Consider the following 26,655-nt stretch of genomic DNA (forward strand, 5'->3'; position numbering starts at 1 on the left):
ACAAACTTACTGGATGCTTGTAAAGTTGGGGAAGGGTTACATTGACACGAGTGCTTTTCGCAGCGCTCTGCGCCTGGCTCCGCGCGATCTGAGTAGGAATAAAACTATTAACAATATTAGAATTCAATGACTACGGTTTCAATGACTACGGTTTCCACACCAGCTTAGCGCTGGGATACCTCGATACGTGTGCTTTAAATAGAAAGGCACCTGCATACGAGATGGATTACCGTGTAGCCGTAGAAATGTTGCGGTAGTTTACACTTCCTGTAACCGTGAGCTTTGTGCCTTCGGTTTTGGTGAAGGGACACACTGACAGCATGGGAGCCTGAAAGCCGAAGTTGAAATCCCACATATGTGGTGGTCATTTTATCAAGAGCCAAAGTTATTCACCAACTCAACAGCCCAAGCTACAAACCATCCACCATCCCTCCTCCCCTTCCCGTTTTACCACCTGCGTAGAATAAAGGCTGGTACCGATAGTTAAAAAAATGTGGCAGTGTTAACGTCAGCCGGTGTTTTTTAATGCTTAAGTATTATTTACAGAGTACCTAAAAAAATCGTGTAATGCCTGGTGAAGACACCAAAAACGCGCGATTAGTTGCCTCAAATATGGGTACATGAGCCCGAGTCCTCCACCACAGACACATTTCCGACACGCTGGAAAAAGTTTAGATTTGGAGAGGGGGCATGGAAGTTCAAAATTTAACAGGAAAATCATCTAGCCCTCCGTATAATGATTATGATGGTTGAACACAAAGCTTTCTTCGTGCGAAATCGGATGGGAAATGGTCAAAGTCAAAGACGCTGCGATCAAAAGAGCAAACTGCGTGCTGGTCAAATTCGACGATTAACTAGTCAAAGTTTAAATCCAGAAGTCAACCAAGGAAACCGATACGATAGAGCTTTGCGATAAACCATCATCGCCGTTAGACAGAGGTGTGCATGATTTTTCAATCGTAGGTGGCAGCTTGTAAACCGACCGCAGCAATCAGTTGTGAAGCTGAGTACAGGTTTCGGGCACCCTCCTGTCTTGCGTCCTTCAGTCACGCAGGAATTGGTTTTTGAAAAACCATTTACCAACTAGCCATTGCAATTCTTGTAAAGCAATGCTTCTCCACGACAAGCAATAGCGTTCTACTATCATGCGGTATTTAGTCTATCAACGATTCCCGATGACTGTAGTAAGAGCATTTCTGTGAAATTAAACACGTTTCAGCCGTAGGTAATGAAGTTACGGAAGCGTCTCCCGTCACAATTTCTGTTTTGAGGTAAATCTTCGAAGACACCCCCCAACTTTGTCTGTCGCTTGTGCACGACGTCGACTCCGTTTCGTCATCAACTGGCCAAGGCCAGTGCCGCAGCATTCCTAGATCGGTTGCACACACCGGCTTTGTGGGAGCATTTAGCGGCAATATACCTCTCGATTCGCGAAACTGCATGCAGGCATGAAAAAATTGCATGAAGCAACGAATTTTCACTTCCAGCTTGACTTCTAGCTTGGAGCACTGAGCGTCGTCTGCTATTTGTAAATGCTGAGTATGGGCGTAAATAACACACAAGGCATGCCTCTAAAACGTCACATCCACGCTCAAGATTTACTGATCTGAAAAATGCCCGTGGGGTTACGTACGCTTTGCAAGCCGCACCGCCGAAAAACGACAGAAAGCCATGCACAACTACGCTGCGCTGACCGCCACCGGCATTCCACTGACGAGCGGTTCGCCACGGGCGGCGCTGTTCGCTGAAACGACGGTGGTGCCATACAACGGCCGCCCGGTCCCTATTGGGGCAAGTCGTCAGGCTCCTCCCACTGCCGTGCTCGTCACGCGTCATACCGAGGTAGAACTTAAAACGCCTAAAAGCAGTGGAAGCAAAAGTCGCCCCCGCAACGCGAACACGCGCGAATCACGTGCAAAAACGCGTCAAGAAGCGCTTTATTCGTCTCTAATAAACAAAAGGAGTATTAGCGAATCCCTTAATTCAATGCGCGGCGCTTACATAGCCCAAATCATATCACATTGTTCAGCACACTTCTGAACGCGATGGTGGGAGGTTGTTCACTCAAAAGTAAATCGCACGCGGCCGCTTCCGTCAGCCGCCATGTTGTTTGTTTTGGTATTGCGCGGTGCCGGTTGCTTCGATGGTTGTCATCTCGCAGCGAATGTGTTCTTCCCGCTCAACCCACAGCGCATGTTTATTCCGGGTTCTTATACGAAAGCTGTTCTTTTTTAACATCTACCGCGCATACCGCGAGCGCTCGGCTCTTGTGGGAGCATCGATCATTGATGGTAGAGCCGCCGTGTGGGTTGACGGAAGCGCTCCTCTTTTCGATACGATTTTCTCGGCGGCACTCGCATTTTGATTTTTTTTGGAAGGGAGATGCAATTTTTTGGGGTCGACCTACATTCAAGTCGACTTACAATCGAGTAAATACGGTACCCTTGTGATTAGGGAACGCCAGACAGCTTTGCTGTTAACATCAGCCTTTGCGATGTTAAGTCAGTGAAGCTGGGCTATTTTGTCATGTGTTTTGGTGAGGCAGTTTAACTCTCCATTTCAGGTGCTTTCCTTCAACACATCACTGCTGATGTCCTAACACATGCGATACAGCTGGAAAACTGATACTCCATCTGTAATTGTTGAATTTCTCTGTGAATAGAAGCATTGTATACTGCCAGGCAAGTGCCAAGGGAACTTTAATGAACCAAATCTTTTGAATAAAACACAGTTGTGTGTTGTCTTCATAGACATTTTACGGAACATGCCCCAACAAGGTCTACTCAGGCATTTCCCACCCTAGCACTCACTCACCTTGAGGTCCCGTTCGAAGGGCGTGTTCTCGATAATGGGCACCACCAGCTCCTCGTCGTAGCGGTAGCTCAGCCCCGACTGGCCCTTCTTGATGCCCTGCAACCACCCATGGGGGCCCCACCCTGAGCCACTCAGCGACACTGAAATCCGGACAGTGTTCTTGAGTCATGTCAAGCGCTCTGGAGGCAGTAACCACTCATTGCAACATCACATCGGAATATGCACCACTACTTTACTCGATTTCGAGACAATGCCAATTAAAATACTCATTTGAAAAGCGGCTGCGACTGCAATCAGCTGTCATTGTGCGTTGCAGCGTCTGCAACATAGTGCTTGGGAAGGCAAGAAATACTTGATTAGAACAGGCACATTGAAAAAAAAAAAAAAAAAAAAAAAAGGAAGGGAGTCGCAATTTATAATTTTCCTTGCTGACAAAGTTAGGATTCCACTATGTAATGCATGCCATTAGCACTAACCTGCCAGGTCTCCTACAATCTGCATGCACTATCAGCTCATGCAGTCATCACGCCACCTAGTTCTCTCAGACTTACAAACATACAAAATTAGTAGGGATGGGCGAATATTCGGTATTGTCGAATATTCGATCGAATAGCTCTCTATTCGTTATTCGCTTCGATCCGAATGCAGGTATTCGATATTTTCGAATTATTCGATGCTCCCGAATAGGCAGCTGAAAGCCAAGCTTTTGGGTCAAGCTTTCCGAGAGTTACCCCAGGCTTGGCTCAAGACCCACCGACGCGGACATTTCTATTATCAGTGCCGGCACTGCCGAGTTGCTGCCTTGCCTAGAGGTTCCACGAAGCTCTCGGCCGCCAGCACACTTTAGGTTAAAAAAAAAAAAAAGGCGGCACTGAAACGACACCGCTCCGAACATCGCGGCACCAAGCCAGCAGACTTGTACAGGCCGCCATTTTGAATAGGCATGCCGCCATTTTGAATAGGCTCGCACAGCGCGGCAGTACGCCGCACTAAGCGAGCCTATTCAAAATGGCGGCCAGCCACTTGCGCTTTGCTTGGCTACGGCCGAGGATACTAGTGGCTACAATACTTCTTTTTTTAAGGGGGCTCACTGGTCTTAAACCAAAAAAGTTTATTTTTGCAGTTATGATGATGAAAATTGGGGGGCACATGTAGTTTCTCATTCTGATTGTAGATATCAAGCTTGTTTTTGAGTAAAATGATTATATTCAAATCTATTTGGATTTTTATATTCAATTTTATGACAGCCTTTGTAAAAAAACTGCTGGAGGGATGCAGCTAAACAGGGAACCAGTGAACTGCGCACAAATCAAAGAGTGCAATAAGACTAACATTATCGTTCTATCTGGTCTGTAGCAGAAGTTACGACCATTTGAAGTTTGGGCCTGGAAGATGGCAACCAGAAAAACCGGTTTTGCCTTCCAGGCCCAAACTTCAAGTGGTCGTAACTTCTGCTACAGACCAGATATAATGATAATGTTAGTCTTATTGCACTCTTTGATTTGTGCGCAGTTTACTGGTTCCCTGTTTAGCTGCATCCCTCCAGCAGTTCTTTTACAAAGGCTGTAAAAAAATTGAATATAAAAATCCAAATAAATTTGAACATAATCATTTTACTCAAAAACAAATTTGATATCTACAATTAGAATGAGAAACTACATGTGCCCCCCCAATTTTCATCATCATAACTGCAAAAATAAAGTTTTTGATCAAAGACCCTTGTGCCCCCTTACTTCTAGGCGGCGCTTAACTCTGCGAGTTTCTAGGCGGCGCTTAAACTTGTGAATGAGCAGCCGGCGGAAACTGCTGCACCTAGAGCATGTGGCGCAACAGGCATTTCTTCATGAAAACTTGTGAATACAGCAAAGGAAAGCTGTGTGTAAGATTTCGAAATAAATGTTCAACTGGTAATAGTTTTACACAATGCTGTGCCTACGTGAGTTCTAATTATTAGAAAAAAATGTGTACATTAGTCAGGTCACAAGTTGCTCATTTGTCTTTGTGATTTGCAATGTGCACTATTCGAACTATTCGATTCGAAATTATTCGACCAAATCACTATTCGCTTCGAATTCGCTTCGAACCTCAAAATCTATATTCGCCCATCCCTAAAAATTAGCAAAATGAAACACCTCCCCCGAAAGTAATTCACAGCCCAACATGTCCGAACTGTGCGACTGTTGAAGCTACGTAGTCACGGGTTGAGCCAACAGTTCAAGGTTGCCTCTTATATTTTTTCTTTTATAAAAATTTCGCCCACAACTTGTCCCATCCTTAACAAAAAATTAAAGCCGTTCCACTCAATGTGCAAGCTGGTTGGAAGTGCAGAGCAGTGATTCAACATAATGGGTAGTTGCGCTGTTATCCCCTCACTGCTACCACCCAATGCTATTCAAATTTCCCGCCTTCGCAGTGCTCGCGCCCCCCCTGTCTGAAACTGCGCAGCGGGAGTTCTGGTTCTGTTCTTTTTGTGCTTGCTTTTCCTCCCACACATTCCGCCGTTGTACTGCCCCTTTTTTCCGCTTGCTATCATAAAGCCAACCCAACGAGCGTTCCTAACTAAATGAATGGGGGGGGATGCCGGTTAATTACGTATATTTTTCCTCAAATGTACCCACAGTTTTCTTTGCGCTAAACAACGCGGAGATGCATGACAAGCGCCAGTGGTTCATGAGCTTTGAATGCTTATGACTATATAAACGGAGGCTTTCAAAGCCACGACGACAGAATGCCGTGTGGCTCTACGTGGGTCCAGCGAGTGAGCTACGATGACAAGGCGAGCCCCTAAACTGCTCTGCACTTAATAATCTCAGCCGCAGACATGGGTCAGCCTCCCACCTTGATCATCTCCTGGTGGGTGATGCGGAACTCCGGACCTGGGTACAGTAGTGTTGCAAGAACTGCTGCCTTGGAATGGGTGTGGATCACTGCACCAGCCCCTGCAAAGGCGGGACAATATAGAAAGTTTAGACCAGCACTTACTGAGTAAGGCTCTGCCAAGAACATTAGTGGCAACCGCCCGACAGAACCTCTTCACTCACAAAGCCTACCTCCAGCAAGTGTACTTCACCCACACAAAAGTCCCACCTAGCTTAATTTCACTTTCGTGTAAGTGCAGCCCTCTTTGCTTAGGCTTTCATTTTTGACAACAACAAAACTCCACTGAGTTGCAACAAGCTGCCACCAGCCGGCAAGCTTGTGGTAGTGCAGTGTTGAGATTTGCGGTGTGTGTTTGGGATAATTGGTAGGTCGCAACCAAGCAAAAGTTGCACCGCAAAAGTTCACAAGACAGCATGAGAGTGCGAAGAATGAAACAGATGCAGTTAAACCTTTCTATGCAGCCAAACCTTATTGTGAACACTGATACAGCAAAATTACTGAACATGACGAAGAAAATTTGAAATTAATTTGGCATACTTGCCAACCTGATTCGTAAAATTCATAAAACCCGCAGACCCGCGGGCACTGCACCTTAATTTTTTTTTTTTAAGTTTAAGAAGGTTTATGTTCTGGGACAAGTGTCCTCACGTTTTCACAACCATAACTGAACACCGCCAGTATTGAACAGTAATGATCCACTACTGCACTGGGCAGGAGGAACAAATTCTGACATGTAGGCTTTCAAAAACACATGGTAGTACTGTCGCGGCTTTGAGCCCGCCATTCCACTGCAAAGCAACTACCACTGTCGTACCACAGGTCGTGCTGCATCGGACGCAGCTGTCATACAAAGAGTGATGAGAACACGCAAACCTAATTGGCCCATGAACAACCTGCTATAAACAGGCTTGCCGAGATGGCAGCGAGTACTTGATACTGAGGCATGGCCTATCCAGAGAAGACAGCGGATGATGACGATAACAAGAGCACGTAAGGTACCACAGTGTCGTTTTAATAGATGTTGCCGCATTTTTTTTTTTTCGAAAATCCGTAAAATTTCAGGCAAGATTTGTGAAATCATAAGATGTGTCCAAATTCGTACAATTTACAAAAGATTTGGAAGAGTTTGCTGGTATGGGTTGGTTATGCTGAACCTCTATGAGCCTTGCATTGTTTGTAAAGAAATTGTATCTGTTATAATGCATTAATTTTACTCACCACATGTCCAAAAACTAATATACAAGCAAGTGTACAGAGTCAGAACCTTTTCAAGAAATGTTCCCTTGACTGAAAAGTTGCCTTGTCCATTTGAAACACTTTGGTGTTTCAAATGGAAATTCGAAACGGTTCCTTGCCACTGGTGCCACCAAAGTGTAATGAGCTGTAAAATTAGTTCCAAGCGGTGCATCAAAAAACCAATTCTCTTATTCCGTTCACCAGGGTTCATAGTTATTGGGATATATAATGACTACAGTTTTATGACTATCACTGTATTTATTGTCTATTGTTCCTCCAAAGATGGCCACTTATCTCTAATTATCTCGGGAACCAATTGACTGACTCAAAAAATAATGGCATATTTGAAACAGATGGGGGAAAAAGCAGCAAGACTGGCAAGTTTCACAGGGTTTACTTAAAAATTAAAGGAAGCTGTTTTAAGAGCACTGTCCTCCCTTAAAGCTGAGAAGCAAGTACACTGGTACTGCACCTAGCTTGCGACAAACACCATAATTTGACAAACCACATGAGGTAATGATTACTTATGAGTTCATGTTTTTTCCTTTCATGACCCGCGGCAGCAGCCAAAGAACTTGGGTACCACGTCAACTCTGTCAACAGATGGCATTTCAGTCAACTTGCCCTGTATTTGCACCCCAGCTCATGTGAAGCAACCACAATCCGGCTTTCGATACATGGGGCCTTTGGGGAGTTCCGTAACTGGTGCATGCTGAGCAAGTCTAAGTGCAGGGTGGAAGTGGCACCCCCCAGGGCTCACCCCTGAGTGCGTAGGCGTTCATGAAGAGGGGCGTGCACTCGCTCTTGCGCAGCTTCTTGTGCGGGGGAGGCCCCGCCAGGAAGCGCTCCTCCAGGTCCTGCACGAACAGGTCCTCGGGCGCTATGCGCTCCTTCTGCACCCCCGAGGGGGCAATGTAGATCTCGGACCTGCAAGGAGACAACAGGAGAGGATGCGATAAACGGTGGGTGAGGTGTAGATGGCGAGAACAACGCCACATAGTATTCTACTTCCAGGAACGCCAAGTCAATTGCTCCTAACAATGATGAAAGAGCATAGGGTTGTGCTCCTCCTGCTTGCAAATGACTTTGCCTAAAGATAGCATCCAATACGCAGCACGCAAGTGTGCTTCAGAAAGGTTGATTGTTGACCCTAAAGCTTGACGTTGGTCGCTTGAGAAAATAACATTTACTGCTTTGAAAACGGTGCGGAAAACATGAATAATGTAGGAGACAACCACGACCAATGAAATTTCAGGAATTTGCTTCTCCCTGCCTTTTACATTATAACGCCATGCTCCTTCAGCCACAAATGCCACACTGCGATCAACCTGCAGTATGATGCTGAGTCGTTTATGATGATTTACCAGTGCTATGATGACTAACTCAGGCGGCAACACAATAACCACACGTTCATATCTGTGCTTGTGGTTGTCTTCTACTTTGTCCAAGTTTTCTTGCACTGTTTTTCAAGCAATAATTGACTGTTGGACCAGTTGGAGAAGCGCTAGAGCGCCAAAATCTCGACACATGGGTGTTTTTGATTTTCGCCTCCATCAGATAAGCAGCCATCACGGCCGGGATAAAATCCTCATCCTTGAACTCAGCAGTACACAACGCCTTAGCCACTGAGCCACTGTGGCAGATAAGTGCACTACAACTCGTCTAGGTGTTTCCGCAGTGCAGCTACACAGCTGTTTGCTCTGTAGGAAACTAGATCGGTCCAACGGGCTATGGAAAGAAGAACGCTAGGGCTCACACTTAGGGATAAGAAAACAGCTGTGTGGATTGCGGAACAGACTTGTGTTGAACACATTCCAGTTCAAATTTATAAGTGGGGGAAATGGACTAGGCCAGGACACGACATGCGCACGACAGCTGAAATACAAGGTCTCGATAAATCCGAAATGGGCGAAGAGAGAGGTCAAAGGTCACTCACCCGTGTCGGATGCTGACTCCACCACCTGTTCCCGTGACCCATCCAAGGTCGTAGAACTGCCGGCATAGCTCGGGGATCAGGTTGCGGGGGTGCTCCTGCACAGAAAAAAAATACACACCACAGAAAAGATGAGAAAACGAGGGCAACAATCTCTGCCCGTGCAATATACCAAGGATGTCGCTGTAAGCTGGCTGTAACACACACACACACACCCTCCACAAATGACCCCTAAATTCCCATAAGCCCTCACACTGTTGATACCCCTACCCTCACATTCATGGCGCAATTCTCGATGAACAACAGTCTTTGCACGAGCAGTGCAGAGCTGTGAGTCTGCTTCTTTCGCCGGCCAATGCTCTGTGTCAACAACCTCTCCATTTGAACTGCATTTAGCTCAGATTGAAACATGAACACCACACCACACCTACACCCTCAGAAACACATGTCCGGCTTCTGGTCTTCAACCACCACAGAATCCCGCTCTCAAAATGGGTCTAGTCTTTCCTTCCGAACAAGGCATTCCTCCTCCTCCTCCTCTCCAACATACTGAAGTAGAAATACGTATTTTTTTTCTTTTACGTTAAATAACTAGTCTTTAGTAATACATACACCTGAATCCTGCCAAGCAGGTAAGCATGTTATGTCGCAACAAACCATAAAATAACACAATAATAATTTAAATTTCACATCATTAGGCAAAATTGACACCAGGGCCTGTTTGCCCACACGCATAAGTTCCCGATTAAGTTCCCGCTTATGAATTAAGCGCCAATAAGTCGAAGTCGGCCATGGCAATTAAGCAGGTTGCCAGAAAACCCGACGAAAACGCTACCTTAACCGAGCGTTTGTATCCGCTTCGGGCAAACGAATTATTGCCTAACAGCGCTAAAGTCGTAGTTGAGAACTTATTCCCACACTTATCGCGGTCGGGCAAACGGGCCCAGCAGTAGAAATGTGGTGAAGTGTCAATTTCGAAGTGCATTCCAGTATACAAGCGATGCCATCCAACAAACACTCAAGGGCCACCTATGTGATTTTGTAAACCCATAAGTCTGTTTAACAGCAAGCGTGTTTAGCAAATCGTAATTCTTCGCGCTCGCAGTCAAAAATACCAAGAAATTGCCGATCAAGCGCACCCGAGAGCGGGCCTAGTGGCGACTGCCTAGCAGTTAACAAAACCAATAACATGCCTGGCGCTCGTGTGTGCATGCCTCACGACGGCCGCCCAGCGTCCCCTGCGTATGTTTGTCAAACCAAGCATACAAACTTAGAGAGATTGGCCAAGATTGGCCAAAAAAACCCAGTGTTCGCCGTAATTGGTTGCTATGTGCCCGAAATGAGAAAGACACGTCATAGCGTACACCCCTCCAAGGTGATGTCCAATGATTACCACTTGCAAAAAAATGAAAGAAGCTCACACTTATATCAACAATCATGGAGTGAAGGTCGTTGCGGCAGCAAAGAAGACAAGATCGGCTGCAATCGTGGACTTAAACCTTCGTGATGGTCGTGAAGGTTGCGTACAGCTTCACTACTCTCGAAGTCTTGTGCGTTACTGCGACCTTCCTTTATTTTTTTTATTTTTCTTAGTAGCAAGCGGCTGATTGCCTAAACTATTATTGATGGGTGGCACCACCAGCCACTGCTTGCTGTTTGTTTTTCTTCTTATTTTGCAATGTCATCAGAAAAGAAAAAACGCTAACACTGGTATCAGCGTGTGAGATACTGCAAAATGCCGCCTCCAATCTCAATGGTTTAAAATGCACTTCAGAAGACCTCTTACAGGTCATGTAAAGGGCAAAGAATATTGTCCTCTATCTTTTTACATTATTATCGTTGAATTCGCCAATGCAAGAATGGTTTGAGAGTCTGTTCAGCCAATTTGCATGTTTTTTATCCTCATCCAACAAAGGCGCAGATAAAAGCGACTATCCCCTTGCAGCATGCCGCTCGCGTACTTGGTTGACGTCAACTACGACGCCACACTGCCCACAAGGTGGAATCTAGAAGACTGCAAGTGTGTTTACCCTATACAAATGAGCATGTACAAGCAAGAAGGGTACGTGTTCACCACAAACTAGGATGAGATGAGTGTTTCCAAGACTACAATGGGGTCATTTCAGATAAGATCGAACAAAGCATGGCTGGTCGACCTCTTCAATTTGCTTGAAATTTTTTTACCTCATTCCCGCATGTATGTAATGTGCGGATTCACAAATATTTTCGGCGGAAAAAATTTTGGCCGGCTGAAAAAAAATTTGGAACCCACCCGCGGGGACCCCGGCCGCTACTTGCCCATGCGCCGCGGCCAAATTTAGCGGCGTCTACCAAGAAATATACTGATCAGGCGAGAACGGTAATTTTTATGCTTAATCTACGCCTGGTGTACATTGCGTGCCCGAAATATCGTCGGCTAAAAAAACATATATTTTTTAAAATAAATTTCCAAATCTTGCTCAGAGCGCATTTTGTTGTGTACTTTGCGGGCCAGTATTATCGTAAGTAATGGAGCTAGAGCGTTCAAATTTGAGTGAGGGCTGTTCCTGGCAAGCACAAATAAGGGCCGTAAATATCGTGGCTGTGCACACTACGGTTAAAAAGTAAATGGCGCACAAGTGTGACGAAAAAACTAAAACACTCCGAGTTCAGAGGCTTATTAAAAAAAAAACACTTCTTTGATTTTGCTGAAATTCTCCCCAGATGTTCACCTGTGCATGTACTTCAATGATCATTAAAAACATGTTGCATCATTTTGTTCCTGACGCGCCTACAGCGCGAGGAAAAAGCCTGGTCGGCCAGGTCTTCACAAGATCCTGAGACACGAAACAGTGAGAGCAACTTCCAGTGAATGTGCAGACGTTTGATAATTGTTTTTGTACCAAAGGCAAACTATTACTTATATATAGCATTACAGAGAATTCAGAAGTGAAACTGAAATTTTTATGTGAATTTTGGAAAGAAAATAAACAATCTGCGCACCGCTAAACGTGTACTCTTCGAAGAAAAAACGGAGGAACTCCAGATTCACGCGCATTTAAAAAAAAACGCTCCTTCGAGTTTTATGAAGCTTTCCACGGATATTTACCTCATAATTTAATTGCGTGAGCCATTAAAAAAATTCGCATCATTTTGATCACTGAAAAGCGAAAGAGCCTTGTCAAGCATGCTCGTGACAAGGAGCTGAGACATAAAACGACGATTGTGACTTTCTGCAGATTTCCATAATTTATTTTGTAGAAAGGGCAGAATATCTTCTGAGTTAAGGAGAATAGAATAGCCAAGTGACACTAACGAAGTCAACGTTTGACATGACAGAGTTCCATCGGCACCCCATTAATACCGTGCAGCTACTAGCTGTTTATTTACACATTGCTTGCTGCATCAATGTTCACAGTTTCCTCAAAGGGGCACAAACAGTCCTCGCTTCTTATAGTTCGCATATATCTGCTTCTGATGACTTCCTTACACGCCACACGTGCCAGGACTGTATGTCGGGAAAGGCACGCACTGTTCGCCATTCTTCCTTTTTTGTTTCGCGATAGCTGGAAACTTCGTTCCCCTTGAGGTATATGAAGTGAACGCCCTTGATCTTCTCAGACAACACAGTTACCATGTCTTTTGCCGTCTGAATCGCATTTCTTAGTGGTTCTCTTAGGTTGCAAAGTGTCGCCTGGTGTTGGACGATTCCCCCAACTCCGTCGCAGGCATTCTTTCCGTGCTCTGTTGCGGAGAATATTCATTGCGTTTCAGGCACATCGCTCTTTCGCAACTCATGAAGCTGGTACCTGTTTTTAAAGTGACTGGCAGCTCCGTCACTCACATAAGTCACCTTGGAGTAGAGTGGGAGATTGTCGTCTACCCACACCCTGATTTTTTCTAAACCCAAGCAGGCATGCGGACAGTCATGGCAGACATCATCGCTTGCAACCACAAAACTATGACAAAAGAGACTGAGTAACAAGCTAAATATATACAAAAAGAATAATAAAATCAGAATACTAAAAGGAATAATAAAAAGTGATGAAATGAAGATTAAAATGCGACCGTAGTCAAATAGCGGGGAGGCAGCGCAAGGCACTCTCCCAGTGTGACAGAAGTGAAAACTTGTAACCGTTCGAACGCATGCAGCACCTTTTCTTCCAGTCCCCTCTTTCGCTCTTTCTGTCAGCCAAGTCCCCGCCGCCGCATACGGTTGAAAAAGCCCAGAAACTCGACTCAAACTCAAAAATGAAGATCCCACATGTGTCGTCCCGGACCCCACCGGGCTCAAGGGCGTTTGCCTTCCTGTTTGGTCGCTAATTCGGTAACTGAACCAGTGTGTCCGGAGGAGGACCGAAGAGGGGCGCGCTACCTGGATCCATGGAGACGTTACCCGCGCCAGGGTCGTGTGTGGCCGATGTCCGTTTTTAATACTTGCCATGTGTGCTGCCGACCGGACGGGCTTCCGTTGAACCTTTGATTTCAGGCGAACGAAAGTTACGTCCGGGCGAGTTAAAAAACAAGACTGCGTGCACCTTGTCAAATAGCTGATCTTATGAACCAAATATACCGCATCACGGCAGCAGTGCGCACAAAAAAAGAGCGTTGATAATGTAAGACAAAGAGTGACCGTGGTTGGAGAAATCTAGAGGAAGCTATAAAAATAGACCCGAAGACCTTCAAATTGCGAGTTTTACCACCATACATTGCAGCGGTTTCGCCACCGCATGACTGTTTCCGCGCTGTGCTTAGAATGACGCACGATATTTCTATGGCTCACACAAGTGCGTTTAGAGGAAAATATCCGTGGTAAGCTTCATAAAACTCTAAGAAGCGTTTTTTTTTTAATGCGCGTGAATCTGGAGTTCCTCCGTTTTTTCTTCGAAGAGTACACGTTTAGCGGTGCGCAGATTGTTTATTTTCTTTCCAAAATTCACATAAAAATTTCAGTTTCACTTCTGAATTCTCTGTAATGCTATATATAAGTAATAGTTTGCCTTTGGTCCAAAAACAATTATCAAACGTCTGCACATTCACTGGAAGTTGCTCTCACTGTTTCGTGTCTCAGGATCTTGTGAAGACCTGGCCGACCAGGCTTTTTCCTCGCGCTGTATGCGCGTCAGGAACAAAATGATGCAACATGTTTTTAATGATCATTGAAGTACATGCACAGGTGAACATCTGGGGAGAATTTCAGCAAAATCGAAGAAGTGTTTTTTTTTTTTAATAAGCCTCTGAACTCGGAGTGTTTTAGTTTTTTCGTCACACTTGTGCGCCATTTACTTTTTAACCGTAGTGTGCACAGACACGATATTTACGGCCCTTATTTGTGCTTGCAAGGAACAGCCCTCACTCAAATTTGAACGCTCTAGCTCCATTACTTACGATAATACTGGCCCGCAAAGTACACAACAAAATGCGCTCTGAGCAAGATTTGGAAATTTATTTTAAAAAATATATGTTTTTTTAGCCGACGATATTTCGGGCACGCAATGTACACCAGGCGTAGATTAAGCATAAAAATTACCGTTCTCGCCTGATCAGTATATTTCTTGGTAGACGCCGCTAAATTTGGCCGCGGCGCATGGGCAAGTAGCGGCCGGGGTCCCCGCGGGTGGGTTCCAAATTTTTTTTCAGCCGGCCAAAATTTTTTCCGCCGAAAATATTTGTGAATCCGCACATTACATACATGCGGGAATGAGGTAAAAAAATTTCAAGCAAATTGAAGAGGTCGACCAGCCATGCTTTGTTCGATCTTATCTGAAATGACCCAATGAAACCTTGCTGCAAATCAGCACGACATATTTGCGGTAATTCGTCAGGTGGTCAAAATCCCCACGTTTTAAAAGCATGTTTTACAGCGCTCTTTTTACAGTTGCCGCACTGCACATCCCCGATGCCGCTCCAAGGAGATATACTAATGTGCATATATCAGCAATGGTACTCCGATAAACTGGGACGGAAAGATAACGCTGCGGCTGCCGCCTGCGTTGTTCGTTTCTTTCTAAGCAGCCTCACCGCTCATGCCGTTCTTATCTCGACATATCTACCTCGCCGAGAAAAAACGCAATCACCGGCGATGCTGCCGCGGCGTCGCACAACATGCGTACATTCAAGCAATTAAGCTGCACGCGAAAGCGTACGTAGAGTGCGGGTCGATGTAGCTTCGATCGGTAACTGCGTTGCCCAAAAGCGTCGACAAGATGCCGTTAACTAATAGCTGTTATCCCATGCCAAGCGTTCCGCTATACTCCTTATCGCACGGAGTTACTCTGGAGTCCGGTGCCCAAGTTGACCCCCGCTGTAGCGCCCGCGCGGGCGACAAAACGCACGCGCGCCAAACTTTACCTTTTCGGGCACATCTTCGGGAGCTTCGGATGGCATGACAGCTATTACTGGTATTGTAGCGGCGAACTATAAAAGTTTCACTACGTAAACAAGCGCGTACTCGCGCAACAATGCGAGACTTCGCCGCACTCGCGCTCGTGCGATTGTCAGCTGTTCGCGGTGCGGATTTTCGCGAGCCGCATCGCCGCACTTCATGATGCTGATAGAAGCGAAATGTATTGCAGATGAGGCGCCCCAGAGAAGGACGGGAGCTGATGGCATAAGTGCGTACGAATTTTAATGAGCGACGACAATCGGTGGTGTTTTCACCTCCGATACCTCCGACGACTGTTTTCTGCTGAAAAAACTGCGCGCGTTTTATGTTTTCTTTTTATCACTGCACTTTACAACGCTACCGACAGAAAATGGTAAAAAAGTGATTTTAAAAGGAGACTCGCTGAAAGTTGTTTTTCTGAAATTAATTTGTAGTCCCGTGATAGAGACCCGTAACGAAGATTCCCCACTGTGGCGGCACACTGATATGCGTCGTCTGCTATCGGCGGAAATGCCTCGCGCAACGATCCACTTCCGCTGGCGCGGGCAATTCAAACATCGTTGTGGTCGACATCGGTTCGCGTGGCGCACGCACCTTCAAAGCTCGCTGACCGCGGCGATGCTCCACTTTTATAAGCAGCAAAAGAGCGTTTTCTACGAGTCCTAGGAATTCTCGGCTATCTTGGAAGGAAATTAGAGCATAAAATAAAATCGTATTTAGTTAGAATTCCTTGCAGAGCTGCCAAAAATCTCCATCAGTACCCATCCTCTTTTTAAAGACGATAGTCTTTCTTGGGCTGCTTAAACGCAGAAATTTTGGTCTGTCTGTCCGTATGTCTGTCTGTGACTCGATCCAGCCAGCCGGCCAAAGTGAAACAGAAGCTGCGCAATAGCGGCCACAGCCAAATCCAAACGTCTGGCAATGTTCATACTTGTCAACATTGTTGAACAAGAACAAGCGATTACGCAAATATGCGGTCGAAAATCAATACATGAGTGCTATTTGCAGTGTCCCTTTATTAAAAAAAATTATGGATGCTTGGCTTTTGCGATAGCAAATAAAATACTACAAAAAAATTATTCCGTCGCCTGCATTTTGCCCACGCCATTGTAACTTCTGGCAGCATCTTAAGAAACCAAACGGCAACAGTAACGAAAGGTTCCACTAGATAGGTTCCGCCAGAGTCCTTCAATTCCTTTCTGGTCATGAAACTTCGCCGTCACGCTATGGGAGAGCTTCGTTCGCTGCCGCGCCGCGGCGCTGGTGTTGATCGGAGGGCAGCCGGGGGTGTGGTCAGAGTGTGTTTGGCAGGGAACGGACCACGCAGTAAGATAAAACAGACACTCGCCGCCTTATCAGTAGTTCGCTTTCGCTTTACGTGTCGTGGGCCGCTCAAATGTACTTATCATTTTGTGAGCGGCGAAAAAATTTGCTGCGAACGGGCATGCTACTACTGCGTTCCTGCCTGCCGGTCTGGCTACAAAGCAGTGGCGGCCGCCCGATGCCCTCCGATCTGCGGTGGCGCCCCTCGCGGTAGCCTTTGTACCCGTGCAAAACTTGGCCGGGAGTTTCATGAATAGAGAATCATTGAAGGACTCTGGTTCCGCATTCTGCTTGGAACGAACATGGAGTAGGCCAACCTGGTTTATAAACGTTGGAGTACGGTGCCTGGATTCACGCGAGTCTCCGCCATGCGGCAGCGCTGGCATCGAGGCACCCAACTTGAAGCAGTGGAATGTGGTAAATTTAAATTGACTCGAGCAAACCTCTAGCGTGTTATCTTGGGAGGAACGAGACGGGAGAGGAACAGCATGAGAGGTGAGCAGGAAAGACAAGGGAGTCCTTTACTTGGCAGGGGCGCCAGTCGACTGTTGTCTTCCATCAACATTTGCAACAAAGGAGCAGATACGCAGCCATTTTGTTTCTTCCATGTCTCTTGTATTTGCACTACACTAAACCATTATCACTGTTCTGCTATGTTCTTTTTACATATTGCTATAGATTTTGCCAGGGGAACAAAGGTGTCAACTTGAAAAAACACGTTCTGTAGAGCAGCCCGGTTGATCTTTAGTAATTACAGTTCTAAATACAGCGAACAATGTTAAAACAACAACAACCAATGCCGCCATTACATATTCACCGCTCGATTGCCCTGTTATGCTTTCTACATAAATATATTCATAGTACCAGGCTTTCTTCACTACCCCTAACAACACCATTCTGCGTGTCCACACGCTTACACAATTACCATAACTTCACTCATATCTACAGAAAAATAAGGGCATTCAACTCATCAGCACTTCGTAAGGCCATATCAATGTGGAGCGATCTTCCCGATTGAATGACTGTACCGCTTCTATCACAGATTCGGCTTCATTTCACGAACATGTGTGCAACCATTTTTCATAGCACCGATATCACTTTTTTTCCCACTGATGTTTGCGCAGCTCTGCCAACTTGCCTACCGTAAAATCCCGAGAGATAGCCCACCTAAGATCAAGAGCAAATCGAGTGAAAATATGACGTGGGCTAACTTTCGGTGTGCAGTAAAAAAAGATGAGAAATGTGTCACACCCAAAGAGCGAACACGCGTTTATTAGCACTGTATTCATTCGTCGTCAAAACCGTCGAACAAACAGTCGCTCTCACTGTCAAACAAAAGGTCGACCACCTCCTCACGCACGGAGTTGGACGCGGTTGGCAGGCAGCAGAAGGAGGGATCGCCGAAACGAGCCGCTCATGAAGCTCTGAGTCTTCTTATCCATCGAGGGCTGTTGAAATACCGCACCTTTTCAGGTTCCTGTGACCTGTGACCTGTTATCTCACCCTACCCACGCTAGCTAACCTCGTTTCCCCGGGCGTCATCCCCGGCTGGGATGATGCTAGTGTCAGGGGTGGGTTATCGTTCGGTGTTTTTGAAAAAATTGGAAAATTGTGCCAAAAACAGGGGTGGGTTATCTTTCGGGGGTGGGGCATCTCTCGGGATTTTACGGTACATGCACGCTCATTTTTGTTGTTGTCATATTTGTGGTGGTCTCACAGTTTTTGTTAGCCTTTGTATGTCTGGCAATATATATTTCAGGTGTATGTGTGTGTGTGTTGTACACCTAGGCCTTTCGATTGTGTTTCCTAACTGTGTCTTGCCCCTGATGTACCTTTAAGTTTTTTCGTTTTCCCATTTTTCTGTGTTTCCGTTTCCGCAAGTGTTTCCATTATTGTTTATTTTGTGTGAAAGTTGATGCACCTGGTTTTGTCGCTTATATTTCAGTTATCATTCTGTATTACTTTCTGTGTACTTTCGTTGTTGTTGATCACCCCCCTGTTGTTATTTTGTTTGGGACCCCTTTACTCAATGCTCCCTTTGAGCCTGTACGGTATCATAAATAAACAAACAAACACATAGAAAAATAAATAAATAAATAAATACGCCTCCCAATTTGTACCTCTAGAAGGTTGTCTGTAGATGGGCCTAGATTTTGCATGACTATTAGGGCAGCTTTTAACATTACAAGGGCTTATTACAGAACTTACCCTCCTTCAAGAAATAGAACCCAAATAATCAATGCATGCTAAAATTTTGCTCCATGAAACTTGCAATGTTTGACAATGTTATTTTGAACCAACCGCCATGTACAAATGTGCGCAATTGGCATCGGTAGCATGCTTCCTATGTAGCAGTGATTTATCCGTTTGCAATATATAGATCAATCCATATGCTGTGCACTTTGTCCTGCGTTTTTAGCGTCTATGAACAGATTCCGATAGACGTGAATGCCAGCAGGATTTTTTTTTAGCCCACCTTGTGTTCACGATGCCGAAGGCAGCTGCTTAACAGCACAACATACTGGTGGTGGAAATCTTCGGCTTCGCGCGGCTCGCATGTTCGGAAAGGGAAAGAGCGGTGGCTTATCTGCACAATGTTCTAAGGCGTGAACCGCGTGGTAGATTTGGTATCGTGAAAATGTGCAGTGCACGCCAGCGCGGATACAACTGGTGTGGTGTGGGCGGCGCGGTAAGAGATGGCACCATGGCGTCAGCATTGGCCGTGAAGCGGTGCAGGCAGTTCCAGCGACTGCTACTAACCGCTTTCTGAAATGCCGCACGGGGTGCAAGCGAAGATGCTCATGCAAGAAAAGAGCTAATAATGTGGGCGAAAAGTGAAATATAAACTGCCATCCATGCTGCTTGAGAAAGCGCCCATAAAAAAATACCGCGGTTGTAAGCCTAAACATCTCTGGCGCAGCCAGCCAGCTGCTCAGAGCGCTTCGAATCTCCCGCTATTAGGTACGCGTCTCCCCATTGGTGCAAGTTGTCAGGCTCCTTCCTCTGACATGCGAAGAAGCCACGGCGAGCGCAGAATCATCGACACGAGCACGAAAAAAAACCAAAAAAACTCACGCGCACCGCCAATGTGCACGAGTCGTGCGCGAAAACGGGCCGTGCGGTTTACGATTAATAAAAACAATTTGCTGCGCGCGGATGGGGAGTCTGTCGCTATCATCCGAGGTGCATCAAGCAAGGACAGTTGTGGTTATCACGTACACACGAACTAAAGGGTGCCCATTTCTTTCACTTTGGGTGTCTACGTTAGAGGAGGGCAAGGGGTGCACGCTTCGTCAGATGGCCGATTTCATCCTTTTTTGTTTTGCTACCCTAAAACGATGCCTCAGCTGCGCTTGTCAATCAGCAGACCCGCCGAAAAACCACACTATAAACGGTATTGTGCTTCGGCCAACCTCATCATAAGCGGTATGCTTATGCATTGAGTTGTAATGGGAGGCAAACCGGTGGCGGCAAAAACCCGCGTTATATCCGGTCCCGCACTTTAAGCGGTTACGTTATAAATGGTCTACACTGTATTGTGATATTTTTCCTTCGTTCTTTGCTTATTTACTTGTCTAATTTTTTCCTTTGCTCTTAACACAAGTAATAAGTGTGCTCTAGAATTCGACCAACTGATGTGCAGTTTCCTCAAGCCCTTTCATTGTTGCTGTGATGCACTGTCAATAACAAAGCTAGCACTGACAGTAAACAAATAGAATGTGTGCCACCCAAAACAAACCAATCAGCTGACCTGCCAGGAAGTGACAGGCACCGGCACTTGCACGACCGGCCGGGTGGCTGTGGCTGCGTCTCGCGCCCTCTGCTCCTGGCTCTTTGGCTTGGCTTTGCGCTTGGGCATCGGCTTGATCAGCAGCACGGGAAGCTCTGTGCCGCTGCCTCCGGCCTGGGCCCCTGGTGGAACAGGATGGGAGAAGGCAGCGTAAGAGTTGCAGCCATGGCAGTGAGAACTGCCCTGCTGAGTGTAGTTTTTTATCCAAGGGGCCTAATAGAGGTGATTCCCATCAAATTGCCTCAATTGTCCTGTTTTTTCCATGCAATTTCCAATTCTGTTGCTGGTGGTTTTGTTGCTTAGGATGCTGCTGACATTAGCTTTTTCGCTCAACGGGGCATTCAATGTTCTCACTTTAAAAATGAGGCCTTGTGAAGAGCCCAGGGGCTATCTGATATAAAAAGCTACTCTTTAGGTAAAGATTCCTCTGGGCTATACCCTACTTATGATGATATCTATGATGATGATAATCAGGTTGCCATCCTGCACACATGTACACACAGTGAAACTCTTTAAGACAGACTTTTGGGTGATTTGGTACTCCATTCCCAACACGCAAAGCATAAAAATTGAGACAAAGAACAAAGGAGGTCAACAGAAACGAGCGCTTGTTGTCATCTTTCGTCCTTCGTCTAAATTTTGTGCTTTACATGTCTGCAAGCCAAACTCCCGCCTAGAGCCCAGCATACGTCTCATTCTACCTAGCACTCAAGTCTTTTCTGCATCCCCCTAGACAAATTGTCTAAAAGGAGATGTCTGTCCGCATTTTGCATGTCTGCATCTAGATAACTTGTCTGCATTGGTCCGACAAATACACATCAGTTCTGGCCAGGCGACAGCAAGCTTTTCCAATGTAGGCAAAGAGAGAAAACAGCCGTTTGTCAAGACTTCAATGCACGTTAAAGACCACTGGGTGGTCAGAATATTAATCTGGATCCCTCCAGTACGGTGCGCCTCATGGCCCAGACGTATCTTCAGCACTTTCAACCCCACAATCAATCAATCAATCAATCAATTGGACGGTAGTTCTGCGTACCTGTGGGCATGCTGCCGCCCCCGTTGGCTGAGGAAGACGTCCCCGTGGCCGACCCATTGCCGTTGCTCATGTTGGCCTTGGCGTCGGCCAGGGCCTGCTGCCGCAGCTCGGTCATGCGCTCCTCGAACTTGAGCCGCATGTACCGGCGGTCCTTGGCGAGCCGCACATTGGCCGACCGCTGAACGTGCGCCTGGATCAGGGGCAGGGGCAGCTCGAACAGGGACTGCATGTCCCGCTGCACGCTGTGCGGGCCCCGCTCGGCCACATAGCGCACCACCACTTCCTCGGCCAGCGACTCGGACAGCAGTGCCCGGCCATTGCTCAGCAGGATGCCCTTGGACGGGCGGCCCAGCTGCTCCTGCAGGTCCACCAGGTCTGCAGCCGGGGGGCAACGTTATTGACATCAACATCAAGGCAGCCTGTCGACACTCAATTCCAACCACTATTACTCGGAATCATGCAACTTGATCTGAGGCTCCAAATCACCTCACTCCTCCACCCAGGTCTCTCTCTTCTCCAATGTTCCATTTCGTTATTGGTACCACCAACATCATCATCATCAGCCCGATTGTGTCCATTGCAAGATGAAGGCCTCTCCTAAAAATTTCCAGCTGCTCATGAGTTTGCCAAATCCATTCCTTGCCCCCAAGTCTTTTTAAAGTTCATAGCTCCTTTGAGTACCTGGTCTTCCCCTACATCAATTACAGCCCGCTGGTAGCCATTGCATTTAATGGATGGTTTATCTATTGTCCATATTCATTCTGTTAATTCTGTGGTTCATCCCTTGTTGCTCCCCTGCTCCCCACGCCTGATCCAACTTCATTTTTCATGCTACTTGGCCCCTTTACGGTCTCTCGGCATTTGTTAGACCGTTTCTTGATGTTGCAGCATCGACTTCTCAACTGGAGAGGATGGACTGAGTGGAAAGGTTGCGGAAGAGACTAGGGGAAGAGATGAAGGATGAGGAGGAGGCAGTGGTTTACCCACACAAATGTGCCTCACAACAGTAAGAACGTGCTTACGGAATTGCATCAACAGTTGTCGGAGACGGTTTCTGATTGCATTTTTTCATATATAATAAGAGCTAGGCTGGCTCTACGCAAGTTCGTTTCTCTCATCTGTGAGGCTTGCACAGAAGCTAATGACTATTAAACAAACTTTGCAATGCTTTTTCGTTGTTTTTTTTTTTTCGAAATCTGAAATGCTTGCATAACGTAGTCAACCAACAAATCCAGTACTTTGAGGGTCGCAACATACCTCAACCAAAAATTACGGCTCTACGCCCGTCAAATAACTTAGAAACTTGCTCGAAAGATTTTTTCTCTCTTTCGTAGTCTTAACGTTCTTCGACCGCTGGAATTACGTCCCTACAGCATTGTAGCGGCTATTCGCCGGCTTTCCTTCGGTTGGAGCAATGAACGCATTCAATAGCCACCTTAGAAAGAAAGCCAAAAAGGCAAAGCACAAATAGAAGGCATATCTGCGTCTAATCACACAGCGCCACTCTATGCTGTCGATAACTGCATCTTTCGCAGTGCTTCGGACACACAGGAAAGAGTGAAAGTGTATATTGCACGTGTTGCAGGGTCCCTTTAATGATTAATTTGTCCAGCAGTATGTATCAGCCAGGGTAAAGGATTCCCTTTAATAGAATGCCAGCAATGTAATGCCACTGTAATGCCATAAGAGGTGATGTGGATAAACAAATAAATAAATGAATAAAATGGAAAGGTTTCACTAATCAAAGAAATGGAGGCAGTTTTGTCCTCTCAGAACACTTATTTATATTCTAAGTATGTTGGGACCACTTTCTAACCCGTCCCTTCCAAAGCGGAATCGAGCCTGAAATTTCCTTCACTATTTCTTTGCTTACTGTAGACAAACACTAAGTTTGTGAACTGAGGCTGTGCCTCCAGCTGCTGTGATGCTTTGCAGGCAAGATATGGTGCTGTCAAGCCCTAATTGAAATAAATTCCTGTTTTAAAATGTATATACAAAAGGTGCGAGCTTTTCTTTCAGAAGTTTCCACAGGGAAAAAAAAAGCATGTACTTTGAAAATTTCTGCCAGATATGGTGCAAGCAGATTTGCTTGCAATCTAACAAGCAGTGGCTTCCCTGCTATCCTACTCACTTTATCTCCTGAGCCTAGAGATTGCGTAGGAAACATTTCTCATGCATTCATGAATCACTCGGACCTTCCCAGTGAGTTCTCACGACATCCTGTTTAAAACTGCCAGGGCAGTGAAGAGAAAGCAATTTAACCAACGGCACATATGTTTAAAGACAGGGGTGGCCTCTAGAAGAAGTGTCACTTTTACAACTTGGCACAAAATTAACGTCAAAAGTGTTAGTTTTGCATCCAGTAGCCTCCAAACGACTAAATAAGCCTGTAATTCTACGCACACATTCTTGCCTTCTAACGGATATACCACGGGGAATCGCACAATTTTGTTAGCTTGGGATGTTGCTCGCACCACAGCAAAGATGTATGTATTCATAACACGAGTTCATGATGTGCAACGGTCAACCAGGACAAGATTCCACGTCTATCTCCGAGTCAGAGTTCCCCACAACACACCTACTTTACTCAATGGCCTGCAAGAGGAAAATGTTTATAAATGAGGAAGAAAATGGCAACAGCAGTTGCATCACTTTGTTCCCAATACAAATGACACACCAAGCTTTGCTAGCACATTCACGGCATCATTTGCCATGACACAAGAGGATATAGGGCCAAATTTATAAAGCGAACACTTTCTTAGTGGGATCCCATTCCGTCAAAAAACTAATGCATTTCCTAATAGACTGGTTGGTCGACTGGAAAGCTCTGACAAAATCTCTGGACACACAGTGCGTGCGCGAAAGTGGGCTTCCAATGTGTCAAAACTGTTACTTGAAAATCGCAAAAAAAGGAGCGCTTCTAGATAAGACGATACACGCATCGATCATGAAGAACGAGTACAATGTGTACCTTTATCTCATAAACCATCTATTGGTATATGTTTAGATCGTTCATAGATGCATTTGCTTAGTGCACAAAAAAATCATCGAAAATGGCTCGTTCTGCGTTTGCGATTTATGTTTTTGAAGGTTTGACGATCGATTGAACGCACTTTTAGCGAAGTCTTTGATGCACTTTTGGCGACAGTTTTCATCCACTTTTGACGCAGTTTTGATGTGAGGAAGTTTCCATACATCTCTCAACTTTGTTTAGGAACGGATGGTAATTTTTCTAATGTCGGATTTATCAACACAATTGGAAGCTATTTTGGAGAGGCCGTAATCAGCACTCACTGAAAGTCTTCGTTGAATGCAAGCAGCTGTTGAGGGTGTTTGACAATCTGCATCGAGAGTAAGCAGTGTCATTCGCACCACTGGTACGTAACAACCTTTTTTTCAATCTAATAGAAGTCATTTGTGAGTTTCTAATCAACCCATCTCGGCCGAATCAGCCAAAGAAATGTGAAGGAATACATTTTTAGAGCAAACGCAAATCTCGTTTGCTACACCTGGTCATCTTGCACCTATAGCTGCTCAGAGCAACTTTGTCTTTTCCTGTCTACACAGTAAAGGTGAATTTGCGGAGCGAATTTGGTTTGAACAAACATTTGTAATAAACAAAATTCCATCAAATTCCTCACCATCCCGACGTTAGGATATTGGAGGGTTGTCCACTCAGTCGTTTCAGTTGTTCACTCGAAGCATCAACTTTGCACAGCGAAAATTTATGTCCTACGAACAATTTCCGCGACACAACTGCATGTCGTAATCGTTCTTTTTTTTTTTTTTTTTTTTTTTTGGCATATCCCTTACAATCTTCATTTCAGGGTGACGAGGGGTGTGGCAAGTCCTGCAAGCTAACGAATTTATTCTGAGCGACGATACATGTTAGCAAGACACAAAGTAAATCGAGCAAGAATTCAGCAGAAACAATGGGCCACACTTTTGTTAAACGCCTACACTTTACATCAGTTTTTTTTTTTTTTTTCCACGTCAAGAACGCACGCAGGTAATTGCGGTCGTATTTGCGCTACTCGACCCACCAAACTGCGATTAACAAAAGTGATGATACCATAAAGGTTGCCTGGGGCTTAGCTGCAAAGTACTCATCTCTGACACTTCTGAAACGGGGCGAGTAAGGGGACAATTATCTTTTTTTAAGATCACAGCCGGACTAGCAGACGGCTTGCGCGATCGAGCGTGTGGCGCATGCCCTTCGCTCTTGCTGACGGCGGTATTTTGTATATAAAGCCTCCCGCTATAGTGAGGAAGCACTTCAGTGATATGTTCCTGCGCGCAATCTGTCACGATTAAGGTTGCCCTCAAAACACTTAATGCGCGAAATCAACAATACTGTGGCCGCCGCACGCACTAAATAGCAGACGCTACAGCGAGTCTCCCGTGATCAAGGTATTAGGTTTAGCGCCGCGCCGGCACCAAAGCACACACTCACCAACAAACTCTCGTCCGTGAGTTCTCCAGTATTTGCGGGCTTTCTCGCTGACCGCGAGGAGGCTAGACACTTTTCCGCTCTCGAGCTTTTCCTCCATGAGCAAAAGAATCTCATCGTAAATGTCCTCGGCGATCGGAGGCTTGCAGCGGTCGCGAAAACGCGCCACTCGGTGCGTCACAACGGCGTCCACAATCTGCGCCATTTGGCGGTAGTTTCTCTGCTTTTTGCTTGGCCGCAGGCTGTAACTTGACATTTGCGACACTTTACGGCATGCTGAAATGGGGGCACAGTCCTCCAAAGAACATATTTGGCTCCGCGTGAAATGGCGATAGGTTTAAGGACACTGCACCGACGCCGACACTGGAACATGTTTCCTTGTTTGGCCGCACCTGAGCACGGAGCGCTTAGCAACGCACTTCTTCGGATACGTTTCTCGCTGCCTCATTCCCTACAAGGAGTTTAATTGGAGTTTAATACGCTTCATACATAGAAAAACGAAAACGGGGACGTTTTATGCGCTGTAGTTATCGTTTTTGCAATGTACCAACTAGCCCAAGTTTGTGTCCTTCATACATTTCATACAATAATTGTATGAAACTCTTGGCTGCACTCGCTGCACTCATTCAGGTGGTGCAGCACTCGCCCCTTCGATTTTCGAGTGCAGCTTTCTCTTCGATTTACCGATAGCGCAGAGAGTGCAGGATGAATTCACGGCTTTCCCTGGATGGAAGTGCACAACAGTGCACGACCGGTTATGCAGTGGCGGCGCCTGCACTGAACTAATTCTGAGCTCATGCAGAAAGTGCAGGCCAAATCGAAGAGACCT

General features: G+C 45.9%; 1 protein-coding gene across 1 annotated transcript in view; it reads right to left on the bottom strand.

Moving 5' to 3' along the window:
• Positions 1-26,198, bottom strand: part of LOC144138764 (uncharacterized) — a 43,076-nt gene extending 16,878 nt beyond the window's left edge. Inside the window, exons 1-7 of the mRNA XM_077671178.1 lie at positions 25,830-26,198; positions 21,377-21,751; positions 20,302-20,462; positions 8,867-8,961; positions 7,691-7,857; positions 5,653-5,753; positions 2,815-2,910 (exon numbers count right to left, since the gene is read on the bottom strand). Of these exons, the coding sequence (XP_077527304.1) occupies positions 2,815-2,910; positions 5,653-5,753; positions 7,691-7,857; positions 8,867-8,961; positions 20,302-20,462; positions 21,377-21,751; positions 25,830-26,082 (1,248 nt within the window). The 5' untranslated portion in view covers positions 26,083-26,198. The remainder of the gene's footprint in view (positions 1-2,814; positions 2,911-5,652; positions 5,754-7,690; positions 7,858-8,866; positions 8,962-20,301; positions 20,463-21,376; positions 21,752-25,829) is intronic.
• Positions 26,199-26,655: the final 457 nt, after the last annotated feature.

This window comes from Haemaphysalis longicornis, unplaced genomic scaffold (assembly GCF_048455015.1).
Source record: "Haemaphysalis longicornis isolate Haplotype H1 unplaced genomic scaffold, Haemaphysalis longicornis Haplotype H1 scaffold_5, whole genome shotgun sequence".
In the NCBI taxonomy this organism is placed as follows: Eukaryota; Metazoa; Arthropoda; class Arachnida; order Ixodida; family Ixodidae; genus Haemaphysalis; species Haemaphysalis longicornis.